The 13,616-nt window shown below is 35.9% G+C and overlaps 1 protein-coding gene across 1 annotated transcript in view; it reads right to left on the bottom strand.

Moving 5' to 3' along the window:
* Nucleotides 1–646: 646 nt before the first annotated feature.
* The window catches only part of LOC148955111 (WW domain-binding protein 4), a 30,284-nt gene continuing 17,314 nt past the window's right edge, over nucleotides 647–13,616 (bottom strand). The window contains exons 3-6 of the mRNA XM_089100411.1: nucleotides 12,498–12,632; nucleotides 10,405–10,576; nucleotides 8,806–9,088; nucleotides 647–1,157 (exon numbers count right to left, since the gene is read on the bottom strand). Of these exons, the coding sequence (XP_088956537.1) occupies nucleotides 959–1,157; nucleotides 8,806–9,088; nucleotides 10,405–10,576; nucleotides 12,498–12,632 (789 nt within the window). The 3' untranslated portion in view covers nucleotides 647–958. The remainder of the gene's footprint in view (nucleotides 1,158–8,805; nucleotides 9,089–10,404; nucleotides 10,577–12,497; nucleotides 12,633–13,616) is intronic.

Genomic DNA, 13,616 nt, shown 5'->3' with positions numbered 1-13,616 from the left:
TTTCTCTGGAAAAAATCTAGCAAATCTTCATCCGCTTTTCGGAGTGCCCATGCTTCAGAACCATATTTGAAACACAAGGCCATATTGAAAAAAAAAATTGGAAAAAAAAAACAAAAAAACTATTCGATTTGTTTATACTGACCTATTAAAAAATTTCTGTTGATACTAAGTTATTAGCACGTTAATAGGCAGAGGCCAATGGGGCTAAAATCATATTTGGTAGTCTAGTTTAGGAGCTTTTTGCCATCTGGGAAACCAGTTGAGTTAGGTGAATGGAACTTCCGGGAGTACATCCAGACCCTTAAAAATCTCTTTGAAAAATATTTGAACCATCTACCCCCATTCCTTCTCCCTCTAAAGGGCACTGACTTTAACAATCCTTGTGTCATAAAAGTGAAACCTTGCAAAATAGATCTTCTGCTGAAATGAGGCAAAATAAAAGTGTTTTGAGCCTTAAACCTTTGCTCAATCCCAAGTTTTAAAGTAACAAATTTCCAGAAAAATCGAATAATTATTACCTCAGCCAAAAAAACTACTCTTACCTTCACTGATACCACCTTTTAAAATAATTTTTTTTTCATATAGGAAACTAATATTAAGACTACAAAAGAAATTATAGATTCAGCATTGCCCTTTAAGCGACATAAACAAAACTCACATTCTTTAATTACGAAAGCCTGTAAGTACAAATAATAATGACAATTTAGAAAAGCTTGACATGATTCCATCCTTTGTATGAAAATTGCCCTATCTCAATCAAAGACTTTCATGAAGTCCAAGTACTGCATATTTTAATACTGGTAGATGGGAACCCAAGATAAACTGTTCTAGTATTTCAAAAACACAACTTAATCGTGGAATTGTCTTGAGAATCGGGAAAGTTTTTCGGTTCCAATTTTTCTTAAAACCCCGATTCTCCAATTCAAAGTGACCCTCCCACGCTTAAAAGTTATTAAAATCAATCTTCTCCTCTTGTGCGGACATTCATTTTCGTTTCTTCGTTTATTCTTCGCTTTTTGAACTCGGCAGTACCCCCAAGACTATTTACCACCTTAGTTTGGAATTTAAAACGCTTCTCAGGGTGCAATTGTGGAACAGGTATTTCTTCTAGATCCGTTTGAGGTAGCTGTAAGTCAACTGGGCCAGTCTGGTCTGTCCTAAAGTTAAAACCGAAATTAAATATCGTTTGCCGTTTCACTTAAAAAAGAAAAAAAATACCCCCCCCCCCTCCCTCAAGGGAAAAGGAAGAAAATAAGGAGTCACAACAATTGTGCATAATTATTCTAACACAAAACGGTTCGATTTCCCTTGGTTTCAAAATAAAGGACTGTAAACCTTATTTTAAGATGTCCGACCATGGAAAATAATTTGGTTATCTCAGAATCTATGCTTCGTAATTTTTTACATGATTTCCCAAAATTGATGTTTCATAGCATAAAATGACTGGAAATGGTAACTTGTTGTGGCAAGATGCAAACATGTGATTGCATACATGTGATGTTGCTCAAGGTGGGGGATGCAAACCTCTAGTCCAGGGTTTTCCACTATGGTGGTATTTAAGGTTTATGGTCATATTTAAGCGACTTCAGACTTTCAATAGAAATTGAATACTACTTTCATAGTTAAAATACTGTTCAGCAAGATCAGCAGGATACTACCAGGGCTGTGGAGTCGCTACAACTCCAACCCCGACATTTTCAATATATCAACTCAAGCTCCGACTCTGACTCCACAGCCCGGTTTTAAAGCTTCATTTAAATAGCTTTTATGATTTATAACCGACTCCGACTCCAACACTGACTCCATTCAGACAAAATTTACTAAAACTCCGACTCCACAGCTCTGGATACTACTTCCAAATTAATACAGATTAGGAAATATCTGTCACTACAAAGTTCCTTAAAAACACGTATTTTCAAATTTTTGGTCACTGATCTGTTCTTGACTAGATTGCAACTACTGCTTTAACCATAAAAAGAATTTATGCTACTACTAAAAATGCAGTCAATACATACTAAATAAGAAGATAATTAAGGTATTGGTTTTCATCTCAGGGTCTTTAAGAGAGAGAATTTATTTTAAAAAACACAAAAAACAATACAAAAAAGAAAAAATTCCCAAAAAGCCTTATGGCTTGTGTGGCCATTCTCGAAACTACAAAACAAACCGCTACAAAACTTTAACTCGAATATTTGATAAGTTTAGCTTATTATGGTAAATAATCGTAACACGACGTGAAAACATTCTGAACACGATTGCGATCACTTCAGACAGCTGCAAAACTTTTTTTTGTCAGGATTTGTAAATACGATGCAACCTTCATTCCAGGAAATGGTGCAACTTTGGCAATTTAACCCGAATTAAGGGCATCATTATGAAATTAAACAGTGGCTTAATTTATTAATGGTGTTAGACATGAAGATCTTGCCATTAGAGTGAATATTGAAGGAATCAGTGAGGAGGCGTCAGTATGTAGATTATTAACCAATTTTTTTAGGCCTCCTGTTTGAGCTTGATTATATACTACTACTGCTACTAACAACTCACCGCAGCACCAAGCCGCCTGAGGCCAACACAGCCAACGCTCTCCTCCTCAATCTCAGTCTATTCAAAGTCTCCCTTTTTACACCATCTTAAGAAGTTCCCATTTCCTTTAAATCTTTCTTTATGACGTCCTCCCACCCTAGACGAGGACGATCTGCTTTCCGTTTAGCCCTAGACGGTTGGCCGAAAGGAACAATCTTCGGCAATCTGTCATCTTTCATCCGCACAACCTGCCCTAGCCACCTTAACCTTTCTTTCATTATAGCCCTAGGGAGCGGTATTGAACCACATTTTTCGTACAGCCTATTGTTTGAAATACGGTCAGTCAGCCGGATACCCAGAACAATCCTTAGGCAATTTTTCTGAAAAACATCATAGCAACTCTTCATCCGCTTTTCGGAGCACCCATGCTTCAGAGCTATTTTCGACCACTGTCATCACCGTAGCTTCTAATATTCTAATCTTGGTTTGCAGACTTATCTTCCTATTCTTCCAAACTTTTTTTAATATGAAAAAACACCCTGAGCCTTGGTTATTCTACTTTTAACACCTTCACTGCTCTCACCATCTTTACTAATAATACTACCAAGGTAAATTAAGCTGCCTATCTGATCAATCTTTTCATTATCCAACGTCACATTTTCATCTTCACGTATTCCTAGCCTTAGTGACTTAGTCTCCTTAACATTAATTTTCAAACATATTCTAGCACCCTGAACTCGCAAAATCTCTAAAAGTTCATTCATTTTGCTCCCACTTTCATCTAGGAGGCTTAAATCATCAGCATAATTTAAGTCCAGGAGACTTTTTCCTCCCCATTTGATTCCGTGGTCTCCCTTTGCCTTTCCTGTTCTCCTTAAGACAAAGTTCATCAAAATAATCCATAAAAAGGGGGATAGAACACACCCCTGCTTAACTAAAACAAAAAATCGAGAAGAAAGGAAGAAAACGAGGACAATTAACAGCCGGTGAAAAAAATTGAAAAATTATGCAATTATTTCGGTCAAGACCTCTGCTTGACTGTCCTCAGTGCAGAATAAAACTGATAAAAATATAAAAACCAAACCTTAAAATAAAAACACCAAACTAAAATTGGACGACCCTTTCCTAGTAACGGTGAAAGGGTAACTGAATAAAAAAACAAGTCTAAATGGCATTTCAGAATTTCATTTTGCGTAAAGCAGTCTTAAAGGCTGATCGCTTTCCAGTTTGACTATTACTTAACTCCTGATTTATTACAAAACCAGCTGCTAACCTCATTTCCTAACTTAACCGCAGCAATGTTATTATCGCGCATAGCACTAATCACTCTAATGTATTTTTCTGGTATACCAAACAAGAATAGAAGCTTTACTAAAGCTCTTCTATCAACATAATCGAACGTTTGCTCATAATCTATAAGAGTGAAAAGTTGGTCGACACATCCTGTACCTTTTCTAAAACCGCACTGTTCTTCTCTTAAAACTTTGTCTACGGCATCTCTCAGTCTAAAAAGCATCATATTAGTAAGTAATTTGCTACCTACAGAAACCAGACTAATAGCTCGATAACTACCACACTCACTTTTATCACCTTTCTTATAAATTGGCTTAATTAAGGTTTTCCTAAAATCATTAGGTACTTCCCCTTTTTCAAAAATCATATTCATAATCTTCAGTAACTTATTTCTAACCTCAGAGCCACCATATTTAAGAAACTCTTTTTCCACCCTATCAGACTCTGGAGCCTTATTGTTTCTGATCCTTTTAGTACTGTCGCTAATTCATCCTCACAAAACAAATCTACCTTCACATCCAAGGCATCACAAACTTTTTCATTTTCGCCTATATCTTTTCCTGCAGCTCTATCTCGGTTCAGCAAATTTTGAAAATGTTTTGCCCATCTCTCTTTGACTCTTTCCTTATCACTAATTGTGGCCCCGTTCCTATCTTTAACTGGGCCAAGTGCGGATTGACTACTCCCTCTCAATTTATTAACATGCCAGTACAATATTATACTATTATGTAGTCTAGCTGCATCTTCCAGATCATCGGCAATTTTATCCATAGCCTCCACTTCACATCTCCTTAGTTCATATTTTAATGCTTTCTCCACTTTCTTTAAATTCCTTATGTTTTCATATGATCTATCACTCAGATAATTCTTATACAAGTCCTTTCTCCTCTTTATTAAACATAAAGCTTTTTCACTAATATTCTTAGCTACATTCCTATCTTTCTTCCTTAAGACACCATCAGCAACTTCGAAAATTGTTTTCCTAAAATAATTCCATCCATCTTTCACACTGTCAAATTTTAAACTTTCCGATTTAGTATTCAACTGTTCCTGAAAACTTTCTCTCAAATTCTCATCCTGGACTCTACTAACATCATAAAACCCCGGGAGGTAGTTAACCTTCCGAAATTTCAGCTTTAAATTAACCCTGGACACTACTAGATGGTGATCTTCACTTTTAACATCAATAACAGCACTCCTAAATACCCTAGTATCTTGTTCGTCTGCCAGTTCTTGTTCTTATTGATCCTGCCAGTCTTCGGTTTACCATAACATAATCAATAAGGTTTGCTGTCTTACCATCAAGTGAATACCAGTTTAACTTATGAGCCATTTTATGACCAAACACCGTATTGGTTATAACTAGATTGTTATACCTACAAAATTGCAAAAGTCTGTATCAATTAATGTTTTCTTTTCCTACACCAAACTTACCTAGGCTGGTATACCATATATCCCTATTTCTACCAACCTGGACGTTAAAATCTCTTAGTAAAAACACCATATTTCTACCTGGGACCCTGTCTTTTTGCTCCTGTAGCTGTAAGTAAAATTCATCTGAGTCACTAGTATTTCTGTCAGTCGGTTCTGCAGGGGCCTATAACTGATACATTTTAACTTTTTAGTCATTAAATGAGCAATTAGTATTCTATTATTAATACCTTCCCAGCCTAAACAAGACTTAGCAGCTTCCTTATTCATCATGAGCCCTACTCCCTGTCTATGTTCCCCATCCTTCCTGCCTGATTAAACAAATTCTATATCACATAATTTCATGCTTCCTACCCCTGGGATATGAGCTTCTGAAATTCCTAATAAGTCCAGTTCGAATCGTCTAAATTCGTCACTCAAAATGTCGATACGATGGTCATTTTTTAAAGTTGTAACATCCCAAGTTCCAATTTTCATATTCTTTAAATCATTGACATTATTTTGGCATCAGGACAAGCAATGATCCGGATACCAGTGCATGATGGGGATCACATATCTTCTCAAATCTACACCGAAGTGCTTAAGCCGGCTTAGAACCGAACAGCAAGAAGTCCCTGGGACCTCCATGAACGGAGGCTTGTTGCAATCCTGGGCCCATCTTGGTCACAACATGGTTTTCAGCACTTGGCGATGCTCTTCTATCAACAAGAGTCGAAATCCTGCACAGACAATCTCAAGCCTATTACCTCCGACTCATTATATATGCATGCCTACAAATATTATGCTACTACGGGGAGGCAGCCCATTGTAGATAAATTAGCTAGGAAGAGGTTTTTCAGGCAGAAGACGCCCGTCAAAATATCAAGCCCAGAAGAATTATCCATCAATCAGAGTCCCATGCGAATGCTGTGTCGTTTACTAGGCTATAATTCCTCAAGGGGCGCCACTCCTGTTTGAGCTTGATTATATAGCAAAAATGATAATGGCAAAATGAGGGACTAATCCTCGTTTAAATTTTGGTTTTGATTAAATCATCTGCTACTGATACTATTTGAAAATTAAAAGTAGATCAGAAAACTTTTCGGTTGAGTATTTTTTTTTAATGTGGAATACAGTTAATTTTGTGAGTAGTGTATATTTGTCTACAAAATAGCTTGTATGGTCGAAAAAATACTCAGGAAGATGAGTTTTCGCTAATCCAATAAATTTAGAGTGGAAGTACAGAGTTTTGAAGATATTATGAAGTTACCTTGCAGCAAAGGTAGCTTATAGCAAACAGAAGAAACAATTTTCCGAGAAGCGAATATCTCCCCTGTTGATACATATAAGATAAGATAAGATATTTATTTCGAGAAATTACTATCACAAGCCCTGAAGGGCCGAATTCGAATTTCGAAGTCCATAAAAAAACAAACAAGCAAGAAAATCATAACAAAAGCACAACAATTTAAAGATTGGCAACCAATGAAAAAAAAAAAAAAAAAAAAAAAAAAAAAATCAAATATCGGAATGCTTTATGATTACTTGTTCACTTATATTAAAAAAATTAAAAATGGCAACTATTTAATAATATAAAAACTAATAAAACTGAAAAAAAAAAAAATAATATACAAATTAACAAATATTTAAAAAACAAAATAAAAAGGGGATAGGGAACAAAAAAAAGAGTATAGAGAAAACCGAGCTGTTTCTTTTATTATATAAGAGAAACGACAAAATTTATTCACAAATTAACCACTATTTATTAAATCAGTAAAAAAAGGGATAAAAGATTTCTTATACTGCGAGATAGTACAGAGAATGGGAGACAAGGTGGGAATAGGCTGTGACACAGTTTGTGGAGGACGATTTCTATCAGGTACATGGTATTCAGGGAAAAAGTTCGCATTACGGGGGTTCAAAAGTGCAAACTTACCAAAACGGAGGCACAAATTATCTCTTCGTCTCTCGAGGGTCTCTAGGTTTGAAATATTTAACAAATACAAATAGGGTATCTTGCCCTCTTTAAAAATAATTCTTAGAGCTCTCTGTTGGACATTTTCAATTTTTTGTGTTGCTTCATTAGAGAGGCCAGGGTGCCACACAGGACAAGCGTACTCTAATATGGGACGCACAAAAGAAATGTATACTTGCAGTAAATGTGAGTGGGGGCAACTGAATTTATTTAAAAGTTTAAGGAGGGAAAACGAGGAGTTTGCTTGTCGTAGGATATTATTTATATGGGCATCCCATTTCAAATTAGAAGAAATTGTAACACCAAGGAGTTTAAGAGATGTGACAGAGGTTTCAGGAGGAATAGGAGCAAGAAAAAGGGGAGGGGATTTAAGGAAACTTACTGAGACTATTGCGGATTTAGAAGGGTTAACTGTCATGTCAAGGGAAGAGGCCTCACAGGCAATATCTTGGAGTATGCCCATTGGGTTGCTAAAGATGTTTTTATGACATATCTCTAAAACTGTCAAGTCATCGACAAATTTCCATCTATTGTCATAAAGGGTTGAAAGGCTGTTAATCATAAGAGAAAAAAGGAGAGGACCTAGAATAGTCCCCTGAGGAATGCCATTAAATATGGGGAGGTGATCTGAGAAACAATTTAGATATTTAACTGCTTGAGATCTATTAGAAAGAAAAGAGGCAAGGAGCTTAACAAGGAAAGTTTCAATGTGGAATTCATTTATAAGTTTCATATATAAAAAATTGATTACCTTTGAGCGAATATACATTTAAGGCATGGTTTTAAACAGGGGTTGATCTTAACCGTTGCAATTATGCTCCCCATCCCGATGCTCCATATTGCTCTAGTCTTGTAGCTCTTGATATCTATACAATTGGTTGTTCATTAGAATTTTTTGGTACTTATTTCTCCCAAACATTTGACTTACAATGTCTAAAAATGTCACTTTAAAAAAAGAATACAAAATGGTGAAGCACACTGTATACTTGAAAGAATTTTGAATAGGAATTATGATTTCCGACTGACATGCCAGCCAGAATCCATGTTACCTGTTTACCTTCTTTTACCTAAGCTGCGCAGGTTAGAAAATGTATCTCTCATTTTTTTTTTATTCCTGTTACAATTTTTTTGTCAAAACATATACATAAAAAGGAGGAAATTGGAACAGGGACAACTTAAAAGAGGGCAGTAGTACCACACCGAAAAAAGCATTTAAGTGGAGGGCTTATCGGAAGAGGCAACTCCATTTGGTTATCCACGGTCAAGAAAATGTATATTTTAGAGAAAGATAGGCTTAACGTCCTACACATTGGTAATGCCTTGGTTGTAATTGAAGAGTAACAGGTTGTGTGCAAGGCCACATCCAAGATTTTTGTTTGGGGGTTACAAAAAAAAAAACCTTAAAAAACGCACCAATATTTGGTTTATGTGCATTTTTGTAACGTTTTTACGAGTCAGACAAAATTTGGGGGGGGGGGCTTGAGGGTTTTCAAACCCGGTAACCCTCCCCTGGACACGACCTCGGTTGTGAGATGTCCTTATTTCTACGGAAACGCTATGGGTATCTTTCTTTACATTTAAAGAAGAAAAAGAGAACTTACATGGGTTTGACCCTTGTTTCCCATCCACCATAAGGGTCTCCAGCAGGGACAGGACCATAGGATATTGAATTTGATACCTCTTCTTTTGAGACAGCCTTCTCTTCCTTAGCTACCTTCTTTTTGAAAATCAAGGTAGGCTTTGAAAGTTTGATCCCCTTATGCTTTTCATTCTTTTCTTCTTCGGGAACAACGCTTTTCTTCACATCCTCGAGATGTTTTTCCTCTCGTTTTTGCTGTTCTTCAAGAGTTAAGTAACCACAAGGAGGTTTCTCCCATTGAGTTGCTGGAACGATTAAGAAATTGTATAGACTAAGTAACGATAAAGACACAGTTCAACAGAAGTGCATACTTAGGCTACTCGTAGTACATCCGATTGACGATACGATAATGTAGAAGTAAAAAAAAAAAAAAAAATCCATAGACAGGGAAGAATACTTAATTGCACATTTTTCTCTCCCAGACAGTGAGAATCTGAATTAGTACTTAGTTTTTTTTTCTTCTGGTCGTTTGAAATTAACATTTATCACGAAGAATATGATACCCCTCGGCTACCCACTAAGTGTAGATAGAAATATTGATAATATAGCAAAATTTTTTTGGATAAGAACCGGAATCGGGATATATTTGGGATTTGTTCCCAGTACTAAGAATCTAGCCAACCAAACCAACTAAGTGGGACGGACGAATGTTAAAAAAAAAGAGGCTGAAATAAACTGTATGCAAATTATTCTACGGTTATTCCTCCATTTTAATACAGCTGTAGACGCCAACTTCAATCTCTAGTGCCAATACCTATTATCGTAGAGGCTGTCATCAATATCATCCTCTGTCTTCAATCTTCTTATTGGCACTGTTAATCTTCATTTGCCTCAACACTAAAATAGTCGCTGGCAACAAGCTTATTTTCAAAGTTGAGGTCGCTCACATCCCTGTCGCATTCTGCGATGCTATTCACGTTGAGAGTCGCTTTGTCGTCATTGCAGAGGGTGTAACCGTGGTCGTCAATATTGTTCTCATTACACGATTATATCAAAATATTTCCTCTTAAAAATTAAAGTTCATTTACATCATTTCCTTGGCTCCACCACTTCCCGCAAAAATTGTATATGTTAATTTGTCTCCGCAACACTTCCTCTCAATAGTTCAATTTAAGACTTTATAAATGAAATGAAGAAGGTTACATTCAAATGCAAATTCCTGTATTTCTTCCCCCACCACACCTCCAACAAAAATGTCAATTACTGCCACTCCCTATTGACAACAGAAAAGCAATAGACCATATTGTGTTCGTTTCAGAAGCATACTAAGAGAATATTGATGCCTCAAAGAATACAATTGTCTGCACAGTTTCTTCTTTGGATCTTAATGAATCCATCAAATGAATCTTAAGGCCGCTGAGAAAACTATACTATATTCCAGGTCCATACAAACATACGGCTCTTGACTGCTTTTCTTGAACTGATTTTGCCTTCATTTCACTTTGAGGGGAGCAGGCCTTTGTAATGTTGGAATGGTACCTATCATGGTGGATAAACTTCAGTTTCTAGTCACCTTTGATACCAAAAACTACTCGATAAGGTATATAACTTAAGTACTTGCCTTGTGTCTTGATATTCCAATAGTATGTATGACCTTCATCCGATTTTGCTTCGTACCAATCACATTCCTTCTCAATTTTTTCTCCAGTTACCTCTTCCACTTTTTGTTGAACCTCAAAGCCTGTCATATCTGGATTCTTGTAGACATCCGACTGGTATGCTTCAAGAGCAGCCTGAAAAAAAAGAAGCTAGAATATTTCATTTACTAGCGTGCTGGTTTATTGACGATTACACCTGTTAACTTGTCAGATATTCTAAAAACAAGAAATGTTCCTATTATACCATCCGCTACACAGTCCCCATTTGAAGGAATATGTTTGATCCCATATCTCCTTCCCTTTTCTCTAATACCCACACGTAGAATCTTCGTTCAAATCAGTTTTTTTTTCTTCTTTCCGCCTCTACAATAGCATTTTAACTGATTTAGACGCACTGGGGATCATCTCGTTCAGTATCCGATGCGTAAAATTACCAGAAACTTTCTCTTCAAAACCATAACAGGTTGTTTTCGATAAAAAAAAGGCAATTATCCCTATATTTCATTAAAAAAAAGTAGTTTAGTCTTTTTCACATGAGCTATCTCATAAATATCCTGTAGCTTAGAGGTATATAGAGATCTTTCAAGTTTCCAAAACTGATTCCCAGAACTTTATCATGTTCAGAAATAGTGCAAATATACATTTAAAATAAGCGCAAAATGGTAATGCTTTGTATGATAATAATAAAGAAGACAACGGCTGCATTGCAGCTGGTTCAGCAACATGCGGTTTTATAACAGCTAAAAGTTTCAACCTGTCCTACAACTAGTGGGGGACTTTTGTCACCTTTACAAATTTCTGGACAAGGGCAATTATTCGTAATTCTACTGTCCCAACAGAGAATAAAAGATATTATGGAATGAAATCCTAGCTTTAATTCAAAACCAAAAAGCTTGTGGTGTTATGGGTTGGATCTTATTAATGGAACTAGGATTGTTTATCCCCTCTTCTACATTATAATTCAACTCTTCCTAAGCCTTTCTGTTGCTTCTGTTTTATCAGTAGAGAGGTGCAGTGCCTTCTGAAGACACGACTTCTACAATGTATCTTACTCTCTCGGTCCTATTAAAAAGTAAAGAATGATGTCATCGTCTGCTTTCGTATCTGAAAACTGCGATGAATCAAACTGAACATGAACAATATCTTCAATTTTTGGTCCTTGCCTACACCAAAACCTGAGGGTTTTCGAGATTTCCCAATAATGTTTCATATTTTTCATATTATGAACAGTTAGTCTGTTTTTTTCCTGGTTTTCTTATGGACCAGACCTTGATAATAATGTATAGGCCCTAAGCCTGCATTTTTATAAATAACTATTTAATACACATACAGTATATGCAAAGTGCCAAGTGAAAACATACAATTGATGAAAGCTAATTACAGATTAGATTTTTACAACTACACCTATTTTGAGCAAGCTCTAAATGTATCCAGAGCAAATATTTTCGAAGACCACGCTGTCTCTTCATGACGTATAAATAACAGTTCAATAGGGAAAATCCTTTTATTCGACAGCGAAACTTTAAAAAAAATCTGCTGAAGACGGCCACTGTACATGTGAACGAAATATAAAGAGATTTTTTTTTGTGTTTCACTGTCGAATAAAAGGATTTTCCCTGCTGAACTGTTACTTATATCCGGAGCTTGATACATTTTGGCTAAGGAGCCACTGTATGAGTTATAGCAGCATTACTTTGATTGCGACAATTAAAAACTGTCATTATGTGTTAATTGTAGGAATATTTTCAATTTTTTTAGCCTCTTAATTAAAACATTGGATTAAAATTTGGATCCTATTCAAAATTTTCACATACTATGAGAATTTTTTATTATTTGTAATTTTAAAGCATTAATAATTTCAATTAGCCTGCTTAGGAAACCTAAGTATCTAGATTTTCAAAGTAGAAAAAATGCGAAAATAATCATTTTAAAAATAATAACACAATCTTTAATAATAGAATTAGGCTATTAGTTTTCTATAGGAACTTCATCAGATAATTTTACGGAAGAGAGAAATTTTCCCTGTATTGTAATAGAAGTGAACAAACTTACTAACCTCTTCTATTCTTCTCATTTCTTCATCAAACTCGTCCTTTTCTTGTTTTTCTTTGATGCCTTTTTTTCTGAGATCAGTAATCTTCTTAGTAACATTTTCTTTATGATTTTTCCCGCTTTCATGAAACTGGACACTCTAAATACCAAATACATAAAGTTTTTGCTAAGTATCAGGTTAATTCTTAATCTTTTTCAAAATTAAAATGGCTGACTAGTGACAAAAGTACAACAGCAGACTTTTGCATGGCTAGACATAGAGTTGTACATCAGTTATTTCCGTTGTTACACCATACTAGCTTTTCAATGAGACTCTGCGTCCCTAAAAAAACCCGAAAGACAAAGGAAGAACAAGAATACCCTCAAATTGTAAGCACAAAAACACATGCCCGCCTGCTGTGAATTAGAAGAAGAAACACCTGGACCCCAGAAGTACCTATTAAAAATAAATAAAATTCTAGCAGCTCGAAATTTCTTTGTAAAAATCTTAAATAAACATTTCTAAATCAAAGCCGATTCTATGATTTACAAATATTGTGAAAATCTTAGTGTAAATCATATTGTGTTTCTCACACATATTTTTTCTTTATTGAAGTTTTCCCCTCAGGCCTCATAACGTGGAATAAGTAGTTTGTGAAAGCGGGGGGCGGGGGAGGGCCACATCCGATTGCGCACTTTGGTCTAGTGCCTTTTTAAGGGTCAAAGTCTATCATTGACAACCAAATGCCCTTTCAACGGCTTTTGTACCCCGGGCCCCACGTGCTGCTTGACTAAAATTCAAAAATAGCCGCTTTAATCTGAAAGGTTGAAAGATAATAATATGTACCTCCGGGGATATTATGATTTGTACAGCCTGAAAGGCAAGGGCCCAAAAATGCAAAACATATAATTAAAAAAAGAAACTTCAGACATATATTTTAGCAGCAAGACCAACACTTTTCATTTAAAAAAAATTAGAATCGTGCCAGAATTTAGGTCTACATCACTGCAGGGAACCAGCAGTGCAGGTGCCCTCCTTCCGCAAGTGCAAAAAATTTGCAGCTCATTTGATTCGTGATAACTCAAGGATCATCTGGTGAGGGGTCTTAAATGATCAAACGACTGTCCAAGTCAAAGAAAAGTG

Source organism: Artemia sp. Qi Xiang Cuo, chromosome 2 (assembly GCF_049724085.1).
Source record: "Artemia sp. Qi Xiang Cuo chromosome 2, ASM4972408v1, whole genome shotgun sequence".
NCBI lineage: Eukaryota > Metazoa > Arthropoda > Branchiopoda > Anostraca > Artemiidae > Artemia > Artemia sp. Qi Xiang Cuo.
The sequence above is the reverse complement of the archived record's forward strand: the minus strand, read 5'-3'. Positions and strand labels throughout refer to the sequence as shown.